The sequence below is a fragment of the Dasypus novemcinctus genome, chromosome 17 (genome assembly GCF_030445035.2).
Source record: "Dasypus novemcinctus isolate mDasNov1 chromosome 17, mDasNov1.1.hap2, whole genome shotgun sequence".
Taxonomy (NCBI): Eukaryota; Metazoa; Chordata; class Mammalia; order Cingulata; family Dasypodidae; genus Dasypus; species Dasypus novemcinctus.
In genome coordinates, this window is record NC_080689.1 from 27,186,753 (window position 1) to 27,213,558 (window position 26,806).

The 26,806-nt window shown below is 36.6% G+C and overlaps 1 protein-coding gene and 1 non-coding gene across 6 annotated transcripts in view; one reads left to right on the top strand and one right to left on the bottom strand.

Moving 5' to 3' along the window:
- MAP4K3 (mitogen-activated protein kinase kinase kinase kinase 3) overlaps positions 1-26,806 on the bottom strand; it is a 251,566-nt gene that overhangs the window by 206,522 nt on the left and 18,238 nt on the right. Inside the window, exon 1 of one of the 5 annotated variants that reach the window (XM_058278441.2) lies at positions 2,082-2,176. The exons of the other annotated variants lie outside the window; for them this stretch is intronic. Within the exon in view, the coding sequence (XP_058134424.1) occupies positions 2,082-2,123 (42 nt within the window). The 5' untranslated portion in view covers positions 2,124-2,176. Of the gene's footprint in view, positions 1-2,081; positions 2,177-26,806 lie in introns of those variants that run through there. 5 annotated transcript variants of the gene reach the window in all.
- LOC111761086 (U2 spliceosomal RNA) lies at positions 6,838-7,028 on the top strand. The gene has a single exon (XR_002794550.2). It is a non-coding gene; the product is annotated as a U2 spliceosomal RNA (small nuclear RNA).

Sequence of the window (26,806 nt, forward strand, 5' to 3'; positions counted from 1 at the left end):
CAATGTTGGCATTTAAAAGTAAGCATATTCAAAGATTAAAACATTATAAAAATTCATTAGATTGACAGAAGGCCTGTGACTTTGTGAAAGCATTCATTTCAGATCATAGCCTATTCCCTAAACAATTTACAATGCTGATAACAGGCTCTTTCACTGACATTTGCCAATGTCCACTGCAGCAAGAATTCCTACTGTGAAGCAAATGAAAACCAGCTATTTCTTATGTGTGTTACTATTTCAGGGACTCAATCTTTGGGGATTAAAAACTGACATTCATAAAGTATCACATGTGCTAATTATTTAGCACACACTAATAATGCCTGTAAACAAAGTTTTTTTCCTAAAAGGTTTTATTTTCATGGATTTTTAATAAAATATTAACTCATAACCAGTAGTATATTTTTAACACAGAAGGATATTAGTTTCATGTACTATATTACAACTTTCTGACTGGAAATGTTTTGTTCCTGATTCCAAATAGGGCCCTTTGTACTGTTCAGAATATGATGATGATGATGATGATGATACCACACCAACAATAATCAGAAAAGAAATGCTACTTACCAAGCACTCACGATATTCCAGGCATTGTGCCTTAAAAGCTAGGTTCAGTGTCTAATTTATTCCACAGTGATTGTGTGATGTAGGCATTACTACACCTATTTTATAGGCAGAGTAACTGGCGTTAAGAGAAGTTAACAAATCTGAACCCAGACTGTCTTGCTTCTAAAAACTATATTCTTAATTACCATGTTATTCATAACCAGAAACGTTACTTCAGCTTCCCAAATGAATAGCCTTTATGTAGATACCATACACAGCCACGATATAAACCTGCCTTAAAACAAATTAGTGGAGCCTTGTGGATTCCTTACACCTGTAACTTGTACAAAGAAAAAATCCCAAGAACTGTATTACACTTGATGAAGCATTGATGAGATTTATTGTAACTATAATACCAAATTATTTTTAAAAACTGTGCTTACTCAGTTATTTGACTGACAAACCTGCCTTAAAACAAATTAGTGGAGCCTTGTAGATTCCCTACACTTGTTACCTGTAAAAAGGAAAAAAATCCCAAGAACTGTACTACACTTGATGAAGCATCTATGAGGTTTATTGTAACTATAACACCAAATTATTTTTAAAAACTGTGCTGACTCAGTTATTTGACATAACATTATGTTTATGCAACATAAACCAGTAAATGTTCAGGTATACATACCCTTAACATAATAACCACTGTTCATCAATTTAAAACCTTAAAATTTCAAGTAAAAGAGAAATGATTCCTTTTCAATTTGCTAGTGTTCATCATGCTACATAGCTACACCAGGAAAAATGTATAGTGCAATAACGTCTCAACAAAGACCTCAGTATTAAAAAAGAAAAAAGCTATATAGTAACTATTCTTTCAATGTGTTTTAAAACAATATTAAGAATAACTCACTACAAACATAAGAGAATTCACTAAGATGGCAGACTATAAAATGAACACACAAATAATCATACAGCCTTCATATATACAAACAGCAACAAGCTCTAAAGGAAAAAAAGACATTTCCAATAGCAACTAAAACATAAATACATACATATTCAATTAATCAGATATATACAAACTTATGATGCAAACATTAAAAATCTTTTAAAAAATGTAAAGTAGACTTAAATGAAGAGATAGCTAGAATCACATTCCTAAAAGACTAAATCTCACTAAGGTATCAATTTTAATTAAGTTAATTTATAATTTACATGAACCCCATAAAAATACCAGTTGCTTTTTTAAAATTTCAGAAATGAGATGGCATTATTCTAAACTTATTGAAAATTAAACAAGCAATAATTACCAGAAAAATTCTATGAAAAAGAAAAGTAATGAGAGAACAGCTCTAGTAAATATTAAAGCATATTTTATAAAGCCTCAAGCATTAAGACGGTATGGAGGAAGTGGCTGTGGCTCTAGTGATAAGGCCTCTGCCTACCATATGGGAGGACCTGGGTTCAATCCCTGGGGCCTCCTGGTGAAGAAAAAGAAAAAAAGAAGAAGAAAAGAAAAGCATGCCTGCATGGCGAGCCAATACCGTGTGGGAAGCCAAGTGCCTGTGCGGTGAGCAAGTGTCCATGCAGTGAGCCAAGTGCCCAATATGGGTGCCCACATGGCAAGCCGAATGCCCAACTGATGAGCTGAGTGTCCATGCTAGTGCCTACATGGTGACCCAGTGCCCACCTGGCAAGCCAAGTGCCCAAGTGGTGAGCCAGTGTCTACACAAGTGAGTCACAAAGCAAGATGATGATGCAACAAAAGAGACAAAGGGGAGAGTTGAGGTGAAACACAGCAGAAACCAGGAAATGACGTGGTGCAATTGACAGGGAACCTTTCTCCACATCAGAGGTCCCCAGGATCAAATCCTGATGAATCCTTAGAGGAGAAAGACCAGAAGAGCACAGAAGACAAAAGCAAATGTCCAGAGACAGGGGGAAAAAAACAGTGGGGAAGGGGAAGAAGAAAAAAATAAAGCATTAAAAAAAAAAAGAGAGTATGGAAGTGGCAATGAATAAAGAGACCAATAGGACACAACGGAAAGTCTAGAAATAGACCCAAACACCTATGAGAATTTAGTACAGGCAGCATCTCAAAGTCAGTGGAGTAAGGTTGGACTTTCTAATGAACGGTGTTTTGCAAATGGCTGACCATTTAAAAAAATATCATGCTGCATCCATACTTCACACTATATACCAGAGAAACTGCAAATGGATCAAAGATTTAAATGTTTAAAAAAGGAGAAAGAAAAGAAAAATATACATATAAATCTTTCATTTCCTTACAACCCTTAAGAGTAGGTTAGGGCTTTCCACCTTCTAGCTATGACTAAAAAATCCAGAAGCCAAAAAAGAAAAGAGAAACAAACTACATAAAAATAAAAATCTTCTACATAGCAAACAAAATTAAACTGAAAAACAAAAAACTAACAAGCAAAGCCAAAAGAAAACTGACAAACCTGGAAAAAATTTGCAATTCATAGCATGAAATGCCATTCCCTCTAATACAAAAAGAATTCCTAGAAAGAAACCACCCAGTAGGAAAATGGACAAAGTACACAAAAATAAGAAATACAAATGGCCCTAAAACATAAAAGATGCTTTAACCTAACTCATGAAAACAGAATGCAAGTAAACAAATACACTGACATTTCTTACCAGATTGGCAAGCATCCCTCTAAATACAACCACTGTCTTGCTAAGTTGTAGGGACACAGGGACCCTCCAGGTACCTTCATATATTGGTGGTAGCATTGTGTGGCAGTTTGAAGCTTTTTGTGGATTCCAGAAAAGATCACGTTCTCAGAGCAAATCCATTCCTGTGGGTGTGGGACCCTTTGATTGGATTACTTCAATGAGACATGACCCAGGGTGGGTCTTGGTCCTCTTGCTGGAGTCCTTTATAAACAAAGGACTAAAAGCACAGTCATACAGAAAAAAGGAGAGACAGAGAAACCCCAAGAGGCTCAGAGAGAGGTTCTGGAGGCCAGAGGCTAGAATCAGACAAATACAGAGGCTTGGCAACAGGCCCACCCAAAAAGCTCAAAGAAAGAATACCAAGAGGAGAGGGGAGAGACTAGCCATGCATCTGATCACCATCAGCTGAGTGTCAGAAGTACATCCAGAGGATAAGGTAGAGACCCAGACAAACAGACTAGCTCCATGTGTCTTGCCACATCAAAGGAGTCCAGGATCGCCAGCAGCTGACCTTTGATGGGACAGCATCTCTGATGATGCCTTGATTTGGACACTTACATGGTCTCAGAAGTGTAAGTTTTTAACCTAACAAATTCCCATAATAAAAGCCAACACATTTCTGGTACATTGCTCCCAACAGCCTATAGAAACTAAAACAAAACACAAAATATACAACACTGATAAAGAGATTACAGCAATATCTATAAAAACTACAGATGCATTTGCCTTTTTTCCAGCAAACCCATTTCTAGGAACCTAAAAGATCAAGATACCTACATATATATAAAACAACACATGTAAAAGGTTATTCACTATGAAACTGTTTGTAATAGCAAAAGACTGAACACATTCAAGTGTCCAAAAACAGGGTAGCTGAATAAACTATGGAAATATCCAGACACTAAATGTTACACAGTAAACTAGAATAAGGACGATCCATATGTACTAATAGAGATGTAAGGGTATGAAAATGATCTGGTGCAAAAGAGTAGTATGTTAACCTTTGAGTAAAAGGAGGAAGAAATAATATATATTTGAATTAGCTATTTGCATAATTAGAATAAATAGGTAAGTAGTAAAAATAGGTTATATTTCTTTTCATAAAGCATTTTGCTTTTTGAACCATGTTAAAATAATCTAAAAATTAAATCTGGGGAAGCGGATGCAGCTCAAGTGACTGGGCTCCTGTCTACTAGATAAGAGGTCCAGGGTTTGATTCCCAGGGTTTCCTGGTGAAGGCAAGCTGGCTCACTCAGTGAGCTGCCCAAGCAGAAAGCCCACCCACATGGAGTGCTGACCCATGCAGGAGTGCTGGACCATGCAGGAGTGCTGGCCCATGCAGAAAGCTGGCACAGCAAGATGACACAACAAAAAGAGACACAGAGCAGAGACAATTAAGGGATGAAGATCAGAGAGCTGAGGTGGCGCAAGAGATTTGAGTGCCTCTCTCCCACTCTAGAAGGTCCTAGGATTGGTTCCCAAAGCCACCTAAAGAGAAGACAAGCAGACACAGAAGAACATACAGTGAATGGACACAGAAAGCAGACAGCAAGTGCAAAACAATGAAGGGGGGAGAAATAAATAAATCTTTTTAAAAAATTAAATCTGAAATAAAAAGATGAAATTAAATAGGTGGCTTGGTTAATATTTGTCCGTATGAGTGCTATTTAAAGAAATAATTAAAATTAAAAGAATACTAATTGTGTAAAACACCATCACTGATAGAATCACACTTTTCAAAATGCTTATACTAAATTTCAAAGCAATCTGTTAAAACCAGAAAAATCACTCCACTTTGAAAACTCACATTGTAGCAAAATGCAACAATGTTCATCGTGTTCAAAATACAGTCATACTTCATGTCAATAAGAAGTCAACAAAAAGAATAAACATTAGTGTCAGACAATAAATACTTCTGACAATGTAGGTAAAGATTTTAATAATAGCCAGTTCAATGTAGGTCAGGCTGGGATTATGCTCAAACCAGGAGGCTTGAGATGTTAAGCAGTAGCCACCTATCCAGACAAGGAATGCAATTATAAAAGGAAAGGCTATTTCCAATATATGCCACAATCTAGTCTCTCTAATAAAACAAAAAGGGCCATGGAAATCAGGGGAAAATGGTTGCTTCCGTCTTTGGGGTGACTGGGAGTTTTGTTTAGAAAGAAAGAAAGGGGAAAAATTCTACATTGATCACTAACATACATGAGAGTAGCTAAGTAAGGGCAGATCATTTTAAGTATTTTATGAACTTAATTAGTTAAATGAGCAGTAGGACAAATGGGCTATCTATATCTAGTAAAAGCTGCCCCAGTTATCCAGGACCAGGGTCAAATAAGCCTGGCAAAGACTTCTAGAAAATGAGAATTTAAGTCACAGCTACATCACTCAGAGAAATCTGAGTACTTGCTTAGAAAGTGTGCCAAAACGCTAAAGGCTCCTGTTACAAGCATACGTTCTGGAGTTTATTACAAGATACCACTCTAAGTAAGGTCTTTGTTCTCATATCTAAGAACCAGCTGGGCAAATAATATTTATAAGGGAGGAGGTTTTAATCTGATAAAAAGGTATTTCATATTTCTATGAAATTTTTAAAGGCATGCTCACAAAAAGAAAAAACAAGGTGGCAAGTTTAAAAAAAGGAACCCAAATCCTGTGGCAATATAAGCAGACTCAATTTACCCAGACCTCTTTACTAAGCTTAAGCTCCCTATAACAATCAATGCCATCTGTTCCCCATGTGCCTCCAATTCAAACACCTCCCTGTCCAAAAAAAAAAAAAAAAGAAAAATCCTTGGTTGTTAATGTCACCATCATCCAATTGCCCAAGCCAGAATCCTGCAGGTCAACTGTTTGTTCCCTCCCCTTCCCTTCCACATCTCTTTTATTACTGTTTAATGTCTGCCCCTCCTTATTATTTACATTCCTTGCAGTGCCTGTGAGTGTTCTCTGCTCTGTTTCTAGGTCCTTTGGTTGAACACTTAAACATTTTTTGTTTTTAATAAATAAATTTATAACTCTAAGTTATAACAAGTCACTCGGTCTTGAACAAATACATGAAACAATGGCCACCAGGCAATTCAGCGATCCCTGAAAAAGGAAAAACAAATCCTTATGCTGGGGAGCAGCTTTAGCTAAGTGGATGAGCGCCTGCTTCTCATAAACAAGGTCCTGGGTTCAAGCCCCAGTACCTCATTTTAAAAACAAACAAAAACACCTATGTAGTCCCATGATTGTAACGCTACAGCCTAGTGATAGTTTCCAGGTCACAGTGCAGGGAAGGAAAACACAGATGATGTCTGATGGTCTCCCCGAGCTGAGATGAGCTAGGACTCCAGAAAAGCCGGCGGGGGGGAAGAATTCACTGGACAGTATACCAGAGAGGAGAGAACTACACAAAGAGAAAGCTTAAGAGTCCTGCACTGGGTCCATCTGAAGTTTTCAGCTCAGTAGTAACTGATGCATGGGTGTGAGAAAATGCCCAAGGCCTAAAACAGAACCACCAGAAAGGATAGGAGAGAATACCTAGAATTCATTGAATTCCCATCAATCAGATCAATCAATCAGAGTAGAAAACCTCACAATTTAAAAGACATTATTATTGCTTCTCAGTCTTTTGGCTAAGATCAAGTATAGTATCTGTTCTTATCAGTTTAATATCTGATACGTCCTCTATCTGAGGACAATATATTAACTGGATTTTTGGAGCTGGAAAATGGAATAGGGGCTTGCTCTGTCCACTCCACCCATCAACCTGGTATTACACTACCACCAGGAATGGTGTACACCCACGGGGGCAAAAAGAAAAAAAAAAAGGAAAAAAAAGAGAGAGAGAGACTTTGTTTGAGTGTACCAAAATTACCTGGCCTTATTGTGAAAAATTAGTCCTAAACGATTGGCTGTTATGGTTCCACCTAACTAAGCTTAAAGAACAATTTGCAGAAGGATTTGTTTCCAAAGTAACTTAAATCTTCCTATAACAAAGCTCAAGAATACTAACAGGAACACAAAAATACCCAATATGCAACAAGCTAAAATACACCATGTCTGGAATCTAATCAAAATTACTGGGCATATAAAGAAGTAGGAAAATACAACTGATAATGGCAAGAAAAATCAATAAAAATAGGTCCAAAAATATCATAAATTATATAATTGGTAGACAAGGACATTAAAATTGTTATTATAGTTATATTCTTTATGTTCAGTAAACACAGACCATGTAGAAAAAATAGGATATGAAAAAGACCCAAACCATGCCTACAGATGAAAACTAAAATAACTGAGATAAAAATACACTGGATAGGATAGCATCAGAATTCAAAATTAATGAACTAAAAAAAAAAAAAAAAGGCAATAGAAACTAGGCAAAATGAAAGAGAGAAAAAAGACTGGAATAAAATGAACTGAGCATCAGTTAGCTGGAAGACAACTTCAAGCAGTTTAATACAGTCATAAACAGAAAAAAAAATCTGAATAGCCAAATATTTTCCAAATTTAATGAAAACTAAAAAACTCACAGATCTAACAATCTCCATGAATGTCTGGCACAAGAAATACACAGAAAACTATATCAAGGCAATCATAATCAAATTGCTTTAAATGGTGATAAAGAGAAAAATACTAAAAGAAGACACATAACCACATAGGAATAAAGATAAGAATGAAAGACTTTTGGTTGGAAACAATGCAAACTGGAATATAAACCAACATTTTAAAGTACTGAAGGGGGAAAAAAAAAAAGTCAACCTTCAATTATATACCCCAAAAAAGCATCCTTAAAAATGAAGACAAGAATGTAGAGAAATTGTAATTTCTATGCATTGCTAGTGGAAATGTAAAATGTTGACAGGTACTTTGGAAAAGAGTTTGACAGTTCCTCAAAAGTTAAGACATAAAATTATCATATGCATATATACCCAAAAGAACTGAAAAAGGAGTGCAAACAGATATCTGTACATCAATTTTCATAGCAGCATTATTCACAATAACAAAAAGGTGGAGGCAACCCAAGTGTCCATTAACAGATGAATGGCTAAAATGTGGTATACATACACTGGAACGTTATTCGGCCATAAAAAGGAATGATACATGCTACAATATGAAGGAACCCTAAAAATATTACGCTAAGTGAAATAAGACAGATACAAAAGGACAAAAATGGTATGGTTCCACCTAAATGAAGTGTCTAGAACAGGCAAATTCATAGAGACAGAACTTAAATTAGATGATACCAGGGGCTAAGGAAATGGGAATAGGGAGTTACTGCTTAATGGGAACAAAATTTCTAACAGATGATAAAAAAAAGTTTCAGAAATAGTGGTGATAGCTGCACAACACCGTAAAGATAATTAATGTCACTTGAACTGTAGTCTTAAAAATAAGAGTTTTTTATACATATGTATCACAATAACACATTTTAAAATGAAGGCAAAATAAAGACTTCAGACATTAAAAAGCTGGGAAAATTAATTACCCTCAGATCTGCAATACAAGAAATACTAAAGGAAATCCTTCAAACAGAGAGAAATTATACCTAACAGAAATAAGTATTAATGAAAAGGACTAAAAAGTACCAGAAACGGTAAATATATGGTAAATAAATAAAAGATTTATTTTCTTATTTTTCAAATCTTTTTAAAAGATAAATGACTGATTACAGCAAGTAACAGTATTTTGGGGGTTTTAAAACACAGATGAGTAAAACATATGACACCACCACCACAAAGGACAGGAGGGAATGAATGGAAGAAGTATGGTATCATTGGGTTCGTATGCTTTATGTAAAATAATATAAAATTACTTGAAGGTTGTCAGTGATGAATTAAAGCAACCACACACACACACAAAACCCCACAAATAGCTAATAAACCAATAAAAGAGATAAAATGAAATGATAAAGAGTACTCTATTCAAAAGAAGATAAAGGTAACAAAGAACAGATGTGGCAAACAGAAAAATAACAAGATGGTAGATTTAAACCCCACCATATCAATACCATTTAATATAAATGGTCTAAACACTCTGATTAAAAGGCAGATATTATCAGATTAGATTAAAACAAAAAAGAAGCAAGTCCCAAACATATGCTGCCTAGCAAAAACAAACAAACATGATATTAAAAATTAATACACAAATAGTTTAAAGTAAAAGGAAGGAAAAAGATACATACCATGTTCACACTAATCAAAAGAAAGCATGGTTATATTACTATCACAAAAAGCAAATTTTAAAACAAAGATTATTACTGGGAATAATAGGGGTCATTTCATAATGACAGAAGTCAATTCATCAAGAGGATATAACAACCTAAGGAAGTTTATGCTCCAAAAAAAGAGCTTCAAAATACATGAAACAAACCTGACAGTATTGCAAGAAACAGGCAAATCCACAGGTATAGTTTAGATTCTCCAATCTTCTCTCAATAACTGATAAAGAAGACTTGAACACTATCAACTTGACCTAACTGATGTTTATAAAGCTCTCCATTCAACAACAGCACAATATATTCTTTTCCAGCATATATGGAACTTAATCTTGACCAAGAAACAAGTCTGAAGAAATTTGAAGTAATTCCAATAATAATAAGTATGTTCCCCTACAACAATGGAATTACGTTAGGAATCAATAATAGATCTCTGGAAAATCCCCAAGCATTTGGAAACTAAATAGCACATTTCTGGGAAGCAGATGTGGCTCACGTGATTGGACTACCGCCTACCATATGTGGGAGGACCTGAGTTTGATCCCTGGAGCCTCCTGGTAAAGGTGTGCCCACACAAGTGAATCACACAGCAAGATGATGATGCAAAAAAAGAGAGCCAAAGGGAAGAGTCAGGAGAGGTGCAACAGAAACCAGGAACTGAGGTGGCACAAGTGACAGGGTACCTCTCTCCACATCAGAGGTCCCCAGGAACAAATCCTGGTGAATCCTAGAGGCGAAACAAGAAAAGAAGACAAAAAGAGAAATAGACACAGAAGATCATCACACAGTGAATGGATACAGACAGCAAAAAACAGCAGGATGGCGGGGAGGGGGAAGGAAAAAAAAGCACACTTCTAAAAAACCCATGGAGCAAAAAAATAAAATCAAAAGGGAAATTAGAAAGTATTTTTAAATAAATGCAAATGAAAACAAAACTGTGAGATGCAGCTAAAACAGTACATAGAAGTTTAGAGCATCAAATGAATATATTAGAACATAAGAAAGGTTTTGAATTTATGACTTCAGCTTTCATCTTAAGAAACTAAAAAAATCAACAACAAATGATATCCAAGTAAGCAGAAAGAAAATACAAAAGATCAGGGTGGAATTCAATGAAATAGAACAGCAAAACAATTTTAAAAAATTCATGAAACCAAAAGTGGGTTCTTTAAGAAGATCAATAAAACTAAAGTTCTGTCATCTCTGAGAAGATAAACCTATAGCCAGGCTGAACAGGAGAAAAAAAAAAGAGGACACAAATTACCAATGGGAAGGAGAGGTGACAGCACTACAGTTTCTACAGATATTAAAAGGATGAGGAAACAATATGATGATTTTAAGCCATTAAATTTCAAGTTGGATAAATGGATAAACTCCTTTATATATACAAACTACCAAAATTAATTAAAGAAGAAATGGATAACCTAAATAGCCTTTTATCTATGAAAGAAATTCAATCTGTAGTTTAAAAAAAAAAACCCACAAAACAAAAAAACTTCCAGGACAAGATGACTTCCTGGTAAATCATACCAAACATTTAAGAGAAAATAAAGCTTTACAGATTATGAAAGAACACAATCAAACTATTATTTCTAACTATGGTCCACAGTTTACAAGGGGCAAGAAATCTTTTGACGATTATGGGTGTTATTTTGATTCTGGTGATAGTTTCACATATGTATATAAATAAAAAATTATCAAATTGTACAATTTAAATATGTGCAGTATAATTGTCTGTCAATCACAACTAACTAAAGCATCTTTTTAAAAAGATAGAAAACACCTCAAAGCTCATTTTCTCACTGTAACTATTCTTAGAATCCTCAAACAGAATCTGTATGCATACCGTAGCACAGAAGTTAAAAAATGTTTCTAAAATAAAATCACATCGTATTGTATATTTGTCTTTACTGTTAAGGTGATTTAGTACCTAGACTGTCTTACAGAAAAAGTTAGAATGTAGGGCAGAGAAATCTTTTAGTAGATACCAAGTTTAACACTATGAACAAAAATTATAGGGAAACAGACTTTGGCCCAGTGGTTAGGGCGTCCGTCTACCATATGGGAGGTCCGCGGTTCAAACCCCGGGCCTCCTTGACCTGTGTGGAGCTGGCCATGCAGCAGCGCTGATGCGCGCAAGGAGTGCCGTGCCACGCAAGGGTGTCCCCTGCGTGGGGGAGCCCCACGCGCAAGGAGTGCGCCCGTGAGGAAAGCCGCCCAGCGTGAAAAGAAAGAGCAGCCTGCCCAGGAATGGCGCCGCCCACACTTCCCATGCCGCTGATGACAACAGAAGCGGACAAAGAAACAAGACGCAGCAAATAGACACCAAGAACAGACAACCAGGGGAGGGGGGGTTAATTAAATAAATAAATCTTTAAAAAAAAAAATTATTCAAATTTTATGTTCAATCACTGTATATGTTACATTCCATATCAATGTCAATTTACCTAATAGTATAATAAATGTAAAAACAGACCTCTAATTCACAGTCAGTAAGATAAGAAGTGTGGTAAAGGGAAGAAATAACTGAAAAGATAGATAGTAAAGTGGACAGTTTCTAAGTGTTGATTCCAGTAAAAGACTAAAAATAGCAAAAAGGTATTTTTACTGTTAAAGCTATTTTGAAAAAGCTCTTACCACTCAAAACCTAACAACACAAAATGCTGTACTTGTGTATGTCCAATATTTACTTTTTCAGTATTCAGTTCTGATTATAACAAGAAAATAACTTTGGCTAACCTCTTCTAGTGCTTTCTTATTTCTGATTATTTACACCTAGGTTTGGGTGGGAGGACAGAAGTTTCGAATAGGGGAAAGGGGCTGCTAATCTGTCTTTAGCAAGAAGGCTGAGTCCTAGTTCAGGAAGAGACCACTACATTAATAAGAAAACAGGCTGCTGAAATCTTGATGGATTGGTAGAATATAACACAAACAGCTGGACCCAAGAATTCTGTTCTGAGTCACTTGTTTCATGTAACAACCTGGACCCATTTCAATAATTCAGACAGAATTTCACAGTTCTAGAAAATTAGAGTAATATAATCATAACAAAGCAACTGGTAGTAATGAAAAGATCTTAGAATTTTTTGTAAAGTTTACCACCTATATGAATTTTGGTTCCATGCTCACATATTATTATTACAAATTCTACTTAAACCCATTATAGTCATTTCATTCTAACAGCCAAAAATCTTACTACATGATTTTGGAACAGATATACAAGCATGAGAAGAAAAATAGAATTTGTCTTCAAGAGACAAATGTTAATTTAGTTATAATGAAAATGATATTTAAAGGATTGATTTTTTAAACGTCTATGAGTGGCTGAAGATCACAACTAGTACTTTTTTTTTTTTTTTAAAGATTTATTTATTTTTTTTATTTATTTATTTCCCCTCCCCTCCCCCGGTTGTCTGTTTTCTGTGTCTTTTTGCTGCGTCTTGTTTCTTGTTTCTTTGTCCGCTTCTGTTGTCGGCAGCGGCACGGGTAGTGTGGGCGGCGCCATTCCTGGGCAGGCTGCTCCCTCCTTCGCGCTGGGCAGCTCTTCTTACTGGGCGCACTCCTTGCGCGTGGGGCTCCCCTACTCGGGGGACACCCTGCGTGGCGCGGCACTCCTTGCGCGCATCAGCACTGCGCATGGGCCAGCTCCACACGGGTCTACTAGTACTTTTAATACAATGAAGTACAAAAACATTTTTATAACTTTTCAAAAGCTTTTCAAAGATGAAAGATTCTCACTCCAGCAATTAAACCAAATGAATAAAACAGCTATTTTAAATACATATAATTCCAAAAGAGCTATGTAGAATAATGATATTAAAGGTACATCGGTTATTGCTACAGATTATTTTTCTATGTAATGTTCTATTTCAAATGAAACATGCCCACACCATACAATGTAGATAGGCATTAAGTACACCTTTTAGAAATAATAAAATGTGTTTAAAAGGACAAATTATTTTGATGTCATAGTAACTGTTAAAAATACTTAAAGTTGGTGATAAACAGAATCCGATGTCCCATGAAATTTAGGACTGTAATTAAACATTAATATGTTCAAGTAAGATAAATATCATATAATTTTATGGCTTAAACTGAAAATGGATTTCCTGAGAAGACAGGAAATGGACATATACACCAGAAGACTGGCTTCTTGGCCTCTACTTTTTGTTAAATCTGGGATTTGGAATCCAATCTGAAAGCAGAGTATAGAGAGACAGCAAATCAGTTTGACCCCCTCACTTCTGCCATAAATGCAGATTTTTGCTTACTTGAATTATACTATAAACTTGTGGTGCATATCCAGATTGATTATTCCAACCTACATTCCCTCTCTAAACAGTCACTCCATTTGACTACGCAAGGGTGAAGAAAGAGAGTAGTATATGATTTCCGTGTCTCGTTTAATTATTCAACATTTATTTGGAGCCTACTACATGCCAGGGTATAATACTACATGCCAGGATCCAAAGCTACTATTAGTTTATGCTAATGTTTTTGTTATATGGTATAACTCAAATGTTAGGATTCTGAAAGTCCATTTCCTCAGACTGGTGAGAAAGTGGGTAGAAAGAGTAATCTTATCTAGCAAAGGTTTCATCATTAAATGCGTTCTGAGTATATCAAACATGTCTGTTCTACAAACGGGCTGAGGAGCAGAGAGGTCTATCAAGTTGAAAAAAACAATTTGAAGGGAAGGAACAACTGGGATTATTAGCAGTGAAGAAATATCTGAAGGTATGCAGATGGGGAGAATGACTAAATACCTTCAGATTCCGAGGATACTGGCTACATTAAGGACAAAATGAGGATTTTAGCAGTAGGCTAGCCCACTTTCCCCAAAGTGTATCCTGGAATTGGGATGTCACAGTGAGGTGAAAAAAAGCAAAATAAAAATAAATTTGTTTAGGTTCATGATTAATTTAGGAAAATAACTGATCAGAGTTAAAGAGTGTATCCCCTGCAGGACTTAATGTGCTAATACACAATGTGACTCTTCAAGTGGGAGAAGGGAATAGCAGCATTTCCCAAGTTCATTTGACCACAGAAACCTTTAATTAAGGATCCACCTTAAAGATCTAATGTTCCAGAGAGCACACTGCACTAATAATACCAAACAAGACAAAAACAATCAAGTCAGAGAAGAACATAGTTCCAGAGGCAAAATCAACTGACAGAAGCTCAAGGAAGAAATCCAAGCAAACTACCTTTCTCATCAGGGAAAGAGGATGCAGAAAACCGGAGCAGGATATGAGTGTAGGCAGGGGGAACAACCTGGGGGTCTAAAACTAGAAAACACACTATGAAACAGCCTTAGAGATCAAAACAGCCATAACATGTAGCTGCAAAGTCACTGCCATCTCCTCCTCAGCTATAATCTGTAGCAATTAATTTCTTCCTCTCCTCCATCCAAAATATTTACTGAGTTACTGTGCCCCAGGCACTGTTCTAGAAGATGGAGAAAAACAATGAATAGGACAGAGAAGGTTCCTGATCCTACAAAGCTTACATTCTAATAGGAGGGACAAAAAAAAAAAAAAAAAAAAAAAAATCAGAATTTTCTCAATGTAGGAGAAAACAAAAAACCTGGATGATGTGATAGAGAGAATGCTATTGAGATGCAATAACATGAAAATAAAAATAAAACCCTAGAAACCCTCATGGAAATATCTACTATAGATGGGGATGCCTAAACAGGATTATGGATATAGTAATTTACATATCAGTGAAGATGAGGGAAAAACTGTTACACTGATAGTTGACATAGAGTATTTACATGGGCAGCATACCGTGCTAAAATTTAAATGCTTTATTATTTAAACTTCACAATAATTTTTTGAGGTAAATACTATTAATCATCCTCATCTAACAAATGATGAACTGTAGTACAGAGAAGTTAAATTACTTGTCCAAGGTCATAAAACTAAAAACTGCTAGCAGCTAAAATTCAAATCCAACAATCTAACACCATCTGATCAAGTAGTATCTACTTGGCAGATTCTAAACTGACAATGTAGTATTTTTTTTAAAGATTTCTTACATCTTCTCATTGTCTATTACATATAATGAACATCTGTCTGCATCCCTGAAGTTATTACAAGCAGAGAGACCCAACAAATGTTTACATGCTTTTTTCTTAGCTTGAGTAGAGACTGAATCCTAACTTTCAGTTTTACGGAGGGTATAATAAAATCCATCAAATAAAGTAGAGTAGCAGTAAAAAAGCAAAGCTAACCTCCCTGGACCAGATGAAGAAAACTAAAATTCCAACGAAGAAACTAAAGAGGACTTATCCAAGAGGTGAGAAAACTACAACTCTGGATGGTTAAATAACCGAACTACAGTCATATTTAATTAATGAGGCAGCCAGGAGTAGAACCCAGCTTCCCCTAACATCTCAAGATTCTGAAGTTGGGGACCAGATCAAGGTAGAGGTCTGGAAACTCCAGTGCAGCCTGGAGAATGGAACGGGTACAGAGCCAGTAGTCAAGATACTGGTACTGGTAAGAAAAGCAAGCACCATCACAAAATATCTGAAAACAAAAACTGGCAGCCCAAAACAGGTCACAGGCAGTCACTACAAATATAGGATTAACTGTGAGAATCCACTGGCTGTATGTGGAACAGCAAAATGGCAGAGGTGTGATTCCAGGAACAGGGCCAAATAAGAAAGGAAACAAAGTCAGACGCCTTCTCATAAGAAAAGCAAGCTTGGGGTAAAAGTGGGCACACTGTGCTACCAGACAAGGAAGTTTGCTCACAAAACTGTCCTCAACGCTAACTGGAGGGTTCCCGGAGTACAAGACATCCAAGTTCCACCTGATACATGAATAAGCAGCTCTTGCATAAGTCCAGCTTTGGATCATTTTTTGCTTTTCATGTGAGACTTTGAATCCCTGCCTCTCACAGGGAATGTACAAGATTCTGATATATTCCCAAAGCACATTATTCCTTTCCACCTCAACGCCTCTGTATCTGTAAGTAATGGAACAGAGTTATTTGCAGATTCCCATTACCAACCTCTCCATCAAAAGCCAAAAATGAGAAGCAACTCTTCTCTGAAAAATTAGTGCTCTCCAGAAACAGGAAAAAAACATCTTGCTCTTTATCTTAAAGTTACATTTTCCTGCCAAGCCCCAGTGTTTAGGAATTTTAGAGTTTTACAGTAAAATGGTCTATTTAAGAGTTTTCAGAAATCATTCCGGGGTGTGTAAAAGGTAAGTAGCAATTCAAAAACACTTTGGCTTACTATATCATTAGGCAAATTTTCCAGAATAACTTTTGAGACTATCTCAGAAATGTTTTTCAGAAATTACCTCCATCCCCACTCCATTTGCCAACAGGTTTCTATTTCCTATCCCACCTATTGTGCCTCAATTTTCCTAAAAATATAAAATACTTTAAATACTGAATGAAAACCAATTATTATATAAATGGTAATTCATTTATCCAAAATTAAACCATGAAACCATTTCATAAAGAATCACAAATCCTATCACCAACAATTTTTTTGGAGAACCAAGAAGGTCAAGAGAGGAAAATGGATGTGGCTCAACCAACTGGGCTCACATTTACCATATAGGAGGTCCAAGGTTCAATGCCCAGGGCCTCCTGGTGAGGGCAAGTTGGCCCACGCAGAGTGCCGGCCCACACAGGAATGCTGCCCCACACAGGAGTGCCGCCCTGCATAGGAATGCTGCCCAGCGTGGCAAAGCCGCCCCACGCAGGAGTGCTGGCCGACATGAAGAGCTGGTGCAGCAAGCTGAGGCAACGAGAGACACAGATGAGAGAAAATAAGAAGACGTAGCAGAACAGGGAGTTCAAGTGGCGCCAAGAGAGTAATTGCCTCTCTCCCACTCCGGAAGGTTCCAGGATTGGTTCCCAGAGCTGCCTAATGAGAATACAAGCAGACACAGAAGAACACACAGCAAATAGATACAGAAGAGCAGACAACTGGGGGAATGGGGTGGGGGTGGGGGGGATAAATAAAATAAATCTTTAAAAAAGAAAAAAGGTCAAGAGACTAAACAATTCCATAAATCAGGCACAATGGCCCACAACTGGATATGGCTCATAACCACATTTTACTAATCTTCGTTTCTGCTGAATGACAGACTGTACTTGAAAAATTCAAATTCCTAGGAAATGAGGTAGTATTTAAAAGTTACAGTTCTCAAACAGCTCCAAGTGAATGGGTAACATTTTAAATTAATGCAGCATAACTAAATAAGCATAGCATATGAATTAATGATTAAAGTTTCCTTCAGATTTTCCATGCCAACTGATCTGACTTTGCATAAACAGGAGAAATTTACCATACTCCATGCTAAAGAAATGAGAATTCCCAAAGCATAAAAGATCTCTCTGAGCTACATAACTGCTAGACAAGTAATAAGTATGACCTAAATTCAACTTACCTATGACTTAGTTCAAACAGACTTAGAAGATTAAATGTCCTTAAAATTGAATGGGAGAAAAGAGATAGCCAATAAAAAGGAGAAAAGAAAATGGAATTATGATGAAAACAAGACAATTGTATTATTTCAATGAAGACCAAACAAACTAAACCCTCTCTATTAATGCCTTTGGTCTTTATGTCCCTCCAATCCTTATAAGTTAAATAATAGTAGGCAATAATAGTTACTTTGGTGTCCCCTGATAGCAGTTAATATATAAGCAGTGTTATAAATCAACCACATTCAGAAAACTCCCTCTATCACTATCTTGTCTCTAATATTAAGACTCATATTTAAGTTAAACTGGCATACAACTCCACGAATATACTAAAATCAATGAAATATATACTTTAAATAGATGAATTGTATGACATATTAATTATCTCTTAATACAGCTGTTAAAAATTTTAAATCAGAGCCAGAAACTAGAATATAAATTACCAAGTACCAGGATGGGTGTAGGGAATGGGGAGTTAAGGCTTAATTGGTACAGAGTTTCTGTTCGGGGTGATGGTCAAGTTTTGATAATGGATGATGATGATGATGATAGAAGCACAACATTATGAATGCAATTAACATCAATGAATTGCATATTTGAATGTGGTTAAAGGGGGAAATTTTAGGTTGTATATATGCTACTAGAATAAAAAAATTTTTTAAAGCTGTCCAATACAAATAGTGAACCATAATGTAAACTATGAACTATAATTAATAGTATAATTATAATTATATTATTTCGTAAGTGTAACAAAGGAGCCACATTAATGCAAACTGTTAATAACAGGGAAAACTGTGGGGGAAAGGGGTGTATGGAAATTGTATTTCCTGCACAATTTTTCTGTAAACTTAAAATTACTCTAATTGGAGAAAAAAATTACATCAGATGCTAGGAAGAGCGTGCTCACTGCAAGTGTCTGAAAACAAAGCTCAAGAATAACTAAACTTTTCTATGTGAGCTAACCAGTGGAACCAAATATAAAACAGAATGGTTAAACAGAATGGATTAAGATATTTCTGGCATGTTAATAAAAGAAAATCATTCAACTGATTTGGTTCTAGACTTGATCAGCAGCAAGCTAAACATAAGGTATCCTCTGCTAACTGCAACTCTGACCCACTCCTTTCCACTCTGTGCGAGAGACATATGTGAAGATGGTGAGAACCACATGCTTCCACCAGAAGGCAAAAAAATAATCTTTTGGCAATTGTCACGGGATGGTTTTAGGAAAAAAATAAAAAGCTGTCTATGCATTATTCCCTACAAGCACGATCTCAATTAAATAGAAGAAAACAAATTTCCTGTAATAAGTATGCAATGCCATTTCGGCATGTTTGCCTTTCGAAGGAAATTTAGTTTTTCTAATATTTTAGGGATTTTTTTGATACCACTAAGTCACTTCCACTTAGTCACCTACTCTAGGCGGTATTGATTAATAGTTAACAGTAGGGACTTCAGAGCCATACATACTATTTGGGTTCAACTTCTGGCTCTGTCATTTACTAGCTGTGGAACATTGGACAAATCACTTTAGCTCTTTGTGTCCCTATATTCTTCTCTGTAAAATAGAGATAAAGTTCCTAAATCACAGCATTGATGTGAGACTAAAATTGGTTATTTTAGTCTTAAAGTTCACATAGCAGTAACTTAGCACAGAAGTGCTATAATAACTATTATTTGAAAGACTATGAACAACTTAAAAGTATGAGAAAAGTTTTTGCTTGTAAACTAAACCAGAGTAATGACAATACCTAAAAAGCCATAGAGGTATACTAAGATTGAACAAATACGTAAATAGATGACAGATGGAGGAAGTAACAGATAAGCAATGGAGGCGGGGGTGGGGGGGTGGGGGGTGGCTATAATGTTATCATGTGGTACTAGATTAGATCCAGAGCTATCAATATGAGCTCATTTAGGTTAATATAGATAAAGATGAATAAAACATACAGAAATAATTATAGATATATATGTATACATGGGTTAGTAATATACATATATATTTTCTAGTTCTATCTGTTGAGTAGATTCTAATACTAATCTCCAATAAAAGGAACCAGAGCTCATTGGAGAAATGGCTGATTATAGGGCTGGGGCAGGGAATATACAAGATGAGCCTAGGGCATCTTGCAGTGCAAGAAAGTAAGGCAGGGTTCAGAAACAAATAAATGGGAATCTATCAAAGGGACAAAGGAGACAAACTAAAAGAACTCCCAATGGCCAAAGGTGGAAAACTTGGGGCAACAAATTAGATAATGTGATATTGAATTATAAGCAAAAGTATAAAATAACAGTCCATTCTGATATAAAATAACAAAATAAATAGATGGTAGGAAAGACACAAATCTCCCATATAAAAGAATCCCAAGTAATTTATGAGGATACTCCCTGCCCCTCAAAGAGGTGAAGCTTAGATTCCCACAGCTTGAGGGTAGACTGTGTTTAGTTCTTGCTTCTAAAGAGTACAATAGGGAAAGGCGGGGAAAAGTAACTTTACAGTAGAGAGCCCTGGTGAACACTACCTCAATCAGGTGATCAAGGCGACCATCACTAGTGATAAGTCATGAGTAAGGACACTTCACCTCCATGGTCATACTCCCCCAAACCCTTAACTCCAATTAACTGATGAGGAAAACATCGGTCACACCCAACTTGAGGAACACTCTACAAAATACCTGACCAACACTCCTAAAAATTGTTAAGGTCATCAAAAACACAAAAAGTCTGTGAAATTGTTACAGACAAGAGAAGCCTAAGGAGACATGATGACTAAATGTAATGAGATACTCTGAATGGAACCTTGCAACAGAAGATAGGCATTAGGGAAAATCTGTGAAAACCAAGCCAACAGTGAAATTTAGTTAATAGTAATGTACCATTGTTGGTTCCTTAGTTGTAACAAATATACCATGATAATGGAAGATGTTAACAAAAGGAAAACTCTAGGTAAGGAATATACAGTAACTATACTATCTTTGCAACTTTCTGTAAATCTAAAACTATTCTAAAATAAAGTTTATATTTAAAAATCGTAAAGAATTTAATAAGCTTTAAATTTTAAATGTCATGAATTTTAAAAGATGAGTTGATATTTTGTCCAGATAAACAAAAAGGTATTTCTCTTCAAAACAGCCTATCACATAAATAATTTCTACAATGCTACTAAAATCCCTTTACTGCCATATAAAATAAGGTTTCCAGACTTTTCTTCTAAAGCCTACCAAAACAAACTAGATCATACATTTTTAATATTTTGTCTAAAATCTTATAAAGCATGATCTGATTTAAATTTCACACTTTTATATGATCATTTCTTATAAAAGCAATATAGGTTACATTATAGAAATAGTTCCTAAATTTTATTTCAACTATTGCATCCTGATAGAAACAGCTAAAGAAATCTCAAAACAAACAATACAAACCAACTGTAAAAATAGCAGCTCTGCCCAGTAATTAACAGAAACCTCCAATTTTGGTTTTCTGAAAGAAAATAAGTTTGCCAAACTTCATGTAACTACAGTTTACTGGAGAAAAACAAAACATTCAAATCAAAACATTTTATATGATTACCAGACTCCAGTAGTGTTAGCAAAGCAACATACCACGAAACAGAAACATTAGACCCCAAAAGGAAAATGTCAACATAATGACTATGAAATAAGATTGACAATGACTGGCTTATTATTGTTCAAGCTGAATGCCATTCAAAAAGTAAACATAACTGTGTGTGTGGCCTGTTTCTGCAAAAAAAAAAAAAAAGAGGATTTTTGCTAAATCCTCTTTTACAGTATGGGGTTTGAATTTTTACTGAAGGGGAAAAGGGTGGTAGAGCACAGGGCAGGGGGAGCAACAGCAAGGAATAGTAAATGGAAAAAATGAGTAAGTTTTAGTAATGACATTGCCCATATGGATTTCCTTCCACTCTGCACCTTCAATGCTTCTTCCTTGCATCCACCTGTCACCTCCTAAGAATTACATGGAAGGAGACAAGAGTGTAAACCCTCCTGTATAGGAACAGAGGGAGATCATAAATCAACTATTCTGAGGCACTGAAAGCAGGCACATACTATGGCATACAGAAATACAAAAAAAAAAAAAAGGATTTTAAGGATACACAAGCATTGAAAGAAAACTCTTGATAAAAAGTGTGGTTATTCCCACTATCCCTATTCACTCCATTATTCTTAGTTATTTCAGCCAGAAAATATTCAGTAACTTGTAATACCAAACCTTTTCCTAAGGACTATACCTTTCACATACATGTGTATTGACAGCATTGGTCTTTTATATTTTATTCATTCATTCATTAGACTTCAAAGGAAAGAGTGAAACCATGAATCATGAATTCTCCAGATATTAAAGTGAGCAGCAAGTTAGATAAGAGCTTCCTTTGAAAACTCAGGGCAAAAGATGTTCCTTTTCTTAACACTCTCATCACTGAAGAATATCTGTTCCCATGTGCGCTCTTTCCTTCACCATTGGTCCCTTCTAATCTACTCATCAACCACTTCCTGGAGGAAGAAACCAAACCTTTCCATTTGAATACAGTACTTCAACCAATCTGTCCAAAATCGAACTCAACTCTTCCATCTCTGTGAATACTACCACCATTGTCCAGGTCATCTATGCTCAAAGAATGTCCTGTCACTAATCTAATTAACATCACCACTTCACTCTTGGGCTGGCACAGCATCTTCCAGATAATCTATAACATCAGATTCAGGATTAACTGTACAACCTCCACCATCCCTTTTATCTCTCATAAGACGAAGACATGATCCCTGCCACCAAGCAGCTCGCTGGCTACTCTTCTGTTCCAAAACGTTCAATGGTTCCCTTATTTCTAATATATTATATTTAGGCTCTGAAGACAGCTTCTCAAGATATCTTATATTCAGGTACAACCTACTTCTCTATAGCAAAACACAGTGACTGTAAATCACGGGATCTGGAGTCAAAACTGCCTGAGTTCAGGGAAGCGGACTTGGCCCAGTGGTTAGGGCATCCGTCTACCACATGGGAGGTCTGTAGTTCAAACCCCGGGCCTCCTTGACCGGTGTGGAGCTGGCCCATGTGCAGTGCTGATGAGCGCAAGGAGTGCCCTGCCATGCAGGGATGTCCCCCACATAGGGAAGCCCCACGTGCAAGGAGTGCGCCGCAAGGAGTGCACCGTAAGGAGAGCCGCCCAGTGCGAAACAAAGTTCAGCCTGCCCAAGAATGGTGCCGCACACACGGAGAGCTGACACGTCAAGATGACGCAACAAAAAGAAACACAGATTCCCATGCCACTGACAACAGAAATGGACAAAAAGAACACGCAGCAAATGGACACAGAGAACAGACAACCGGGGGGGGGGGGGGGGGAGGAATGGAAGAGAAATAAATAAATAAAAATAAATCTTTAAAAAAAAAAACTGCTTGAGTTCAAATCCTGGTTTCACCAATTACTAAATGTTTGACTTTGGGCCTATTCTTGACCTCCCTCTTTATGCTTCAGTTTCCATATCTGTAATATGGAAATAACAATAATGCCTACCACAGAAGACTAAGAGGAAAATTAAAATAAGAATACCTATGAGGTGCTTGCTGTTACATAGTAAGCACTGCCATCAGTGCTATGTGCAATGATAATTACTGCTGTTATAAAGATCCCCTATTTCCCATTATTGCCCAACACAAATCATTTGATGTAAGGTAACCTGTTTTCTACATAACCCCTTCTTGATTACACCTCAATCAACGAGGTCTTAGTTCTGAGACATTCACCTCAACTTCAATGCCCTTCCACTTCACCCATTTAAATCTAAATCGTATTTTAAGGCCCAGCTTTCATCCTATCTCCTCTAAAAAGCCTTTGCTACTTGGCCAGGACTGCAATAATTTTCTGGTCTTCTGAGTTTTTATCGAGAATCACATAATTTACTACTTAACCAGAAAATGTTCCACATTATTTGATGATGTAAATTACTTAGTACTATCCCCATATCTAGTTTGCCACATCCATGACAAGAGGGATCATATTCTCTTCATCCTCTTTGTCAATACTGGTGCAAAGGTCAGCACAGACGCTCAAAAAAATATTCCTAAGGAACACACTGAAGAGGAAGGAAAGCAATGATATGGTACTAGAAGGGAGTAGCAGGATCAAACTCCTCCACAATACACTGCAGAAAATGTTACCATCTCTCCTCTTATCTTCCGAATCTTTGTAATGAGGATTCTTCACAAACTACTCCAAGAACTCCACGGACAGCAATTAGATCCTCCTAACTAGACTCAACAACCTTCTCCAGTCCTTACCACCTGCTAGCTTTCTTCTGCATCTAACTTCAAATGCCACCCTTTTGTTAATCAAACTCCCTTCTGTACTTTCCTGACATTCTTTTTTCTCAACAATTCTTTTACTCTTTGGCTAGTTCCTAGTCCCTACAAATTATATTTTGTTTTATTCCTCTTCTTTTTCTTATATATTTTACCTATAATATGGCTGATATCACTTTTATTTAGATGATTGTCCAATCCTAATCTTTCAAATAAAGTCTTTACAAAAGATTTATTTATTTATTTCCCTCCCGCCCTGCTGTTTTTGCTGTCTGTGTTGTGTTCTCTTCTCAATTTCTCTCCTCTAGGATTCACCAGGTTTTGATCTTGGAGATCTCTGATGGGGAGAGAGATTCCCTGTCAACTGTACCAACTCTCCCCTTGTCTCTCTTTTGATGTGTCATCATCTTGCTGCGTGACTCAATTTGTATGGGCACTGGCTCACCATGCAGGCACTTGAACGGGCACTGGCTCACCGCGCAGGCAAGTTTCTCTTCTTCTTTTTCATCAGGATGCCCCAGGGATCAAACCCAGGTCCTCCCATACAGTCCGTGGAAGCTGTATCACTTGAGCCACATCCACTTCCCTCAATTAAATTCTTATACAGTATTTAGAGCTTCCTATAAGCTCTTTTCATACCTATAATAGCATCCTCTTTTGACACCGTTATTTTTTTTTTTAGCCCTTTTAGGCTTACAAACTTGTAATTCAGGATGTGTACATACACGTATACATATCCAAAATGAGAGACATTCTGCAAAACAAATTATGTGTACCCTTCAAAAATATGAATGTCTAGAAAAGACAAAGTCTGAGGAACTATTCTAAATTAAGAGACTGAAGAAGTCTTAGAAACTAGAAGCAATATATATGATCATGGATTGGTTTCTGGACTAAGGAAAAAATGCTATTTTGGACATTAACTGTGCCATTGGTGTAAATGTGAAAAAGGTCTGTAAAAAACAGGATCGCATGAGTATTAACATATCCCAATTCTGACAACTGAACTATGGTTTTATTTAAGTGAATTCCCTTTATTTGAAGAAATACACTCTGAAGTATTTATGGGTAAAGGAGCATTCCTACAACATAAATTCAAATGGTCCAGAAAAAAATTATAATATGCATATAGAGTGAAAAAGTGATAACCACTGGTGAATCTAGGTGCAAGGTATATGAGAGTTCTTTGTATTATTCTTGAGCAATTTTCCTGTGAGTGTGAAATTAGTTCCAAAAAAAGTTTAAGAATTAAAGCAATGGAAGGTGTTTTTTTTAAGATTTATTTTTATTTATCCCACCCCCTCATTGTTTGCACTTGCTGTCTGCTCTCTGCATCCATTCACTGTGTGCTCTCTGTGTCTGCTCATCTTCTCTTTAGGAAGCATTGGGAACTGAACCTGGGACCTCCCATCTGGGGGAGAGAGCGCAATCACTTGAGCTACCTCACCTCTCTGTTTTGCTGTGTCTCTCATTGTCTTTCCTCTTTGTGTCTCCTTGTTGCATCATCTTTTTGCATCTTGTTGTGTCAGTTCGCCATGCCTGCCAGTCACGCCAGCTTGCTGTCTTGCTCATCTTCTCCAGGAAACACTAAGAATCGAACTCAGTACCTCCCATGTGGCAGGAAGGAGCCCAACTGCTTGAGCTACATCCACTTCAAGCAATGGAAGTTTTGAACAGCAGGTCAAACACAGACACAATGAAAGACCCTAAGGATATATACTATAATGCAACACACAGAATAAAAAGTTGGGAAAAATATGATGCTATGAGACCTACAGAATGTATTAGTCAGCCAAAAGGCTGCTGATGCAAAGTACCAGAAATCTGTTGGTTTTCATAAAGGGTATTTATCTGGGGTAGAAGCTTACAGTTACAAAGTCCTAAAGAGTTCAGCTCAAGGTTACTTCCTCACCAAAGTCTGCTGTCATGTGTTGAAGCAAGATGGCAGGCAATATCTGCAAGGGTTCAGCTTTCATCTTTCCTCTTAAGGCTGTGTGGACCCAGCTTCTTCTGATCTCAGTTGTAGACTGGGATCTCTCTTCTCTTTAGCTGCAACCTATCAAGAGAATGGCTCATTTCTATTCCCAGGGTCAGAGAATCAAAGTTCTCTCCTCTTCCATATCTGTGGAGCTCCTCTTTTCTTGCAAATCTGCTTCTGTGTTCTTCTTGAGAGTGTTCATTTACACAGCCCACAAGGAGGTGGGGACTCAACCCTGAATCACCCTAATGACATGGCCAAATCAAAGACCTAATCTTAATTTAATCAAAGACATCTCAGCTGAATCTAATAAAATTAAAGGGTATCCCGACCAGAGGAATAAATTAGTTTACAAACATAATCTCTTTTTGGGGTTCATAAATAATCTCAAACTGCCACAGAGAAATAGGAGGAGGAGGAAGCACACAATACAAGCCCTAAAGGGAGACAGAAGAGAGGTGGGGAAGAAACAATAGTCAAAGCTCAGAATTCTTCAGGACTAATGGACAATACACCACCAGAGTAAAGAAAAACAGCAAATATTTTTATTTAAATCTACATCTAAACATCACTATGAAACTGCAGGACACCAAAGTCAAAGGTAAAATTCT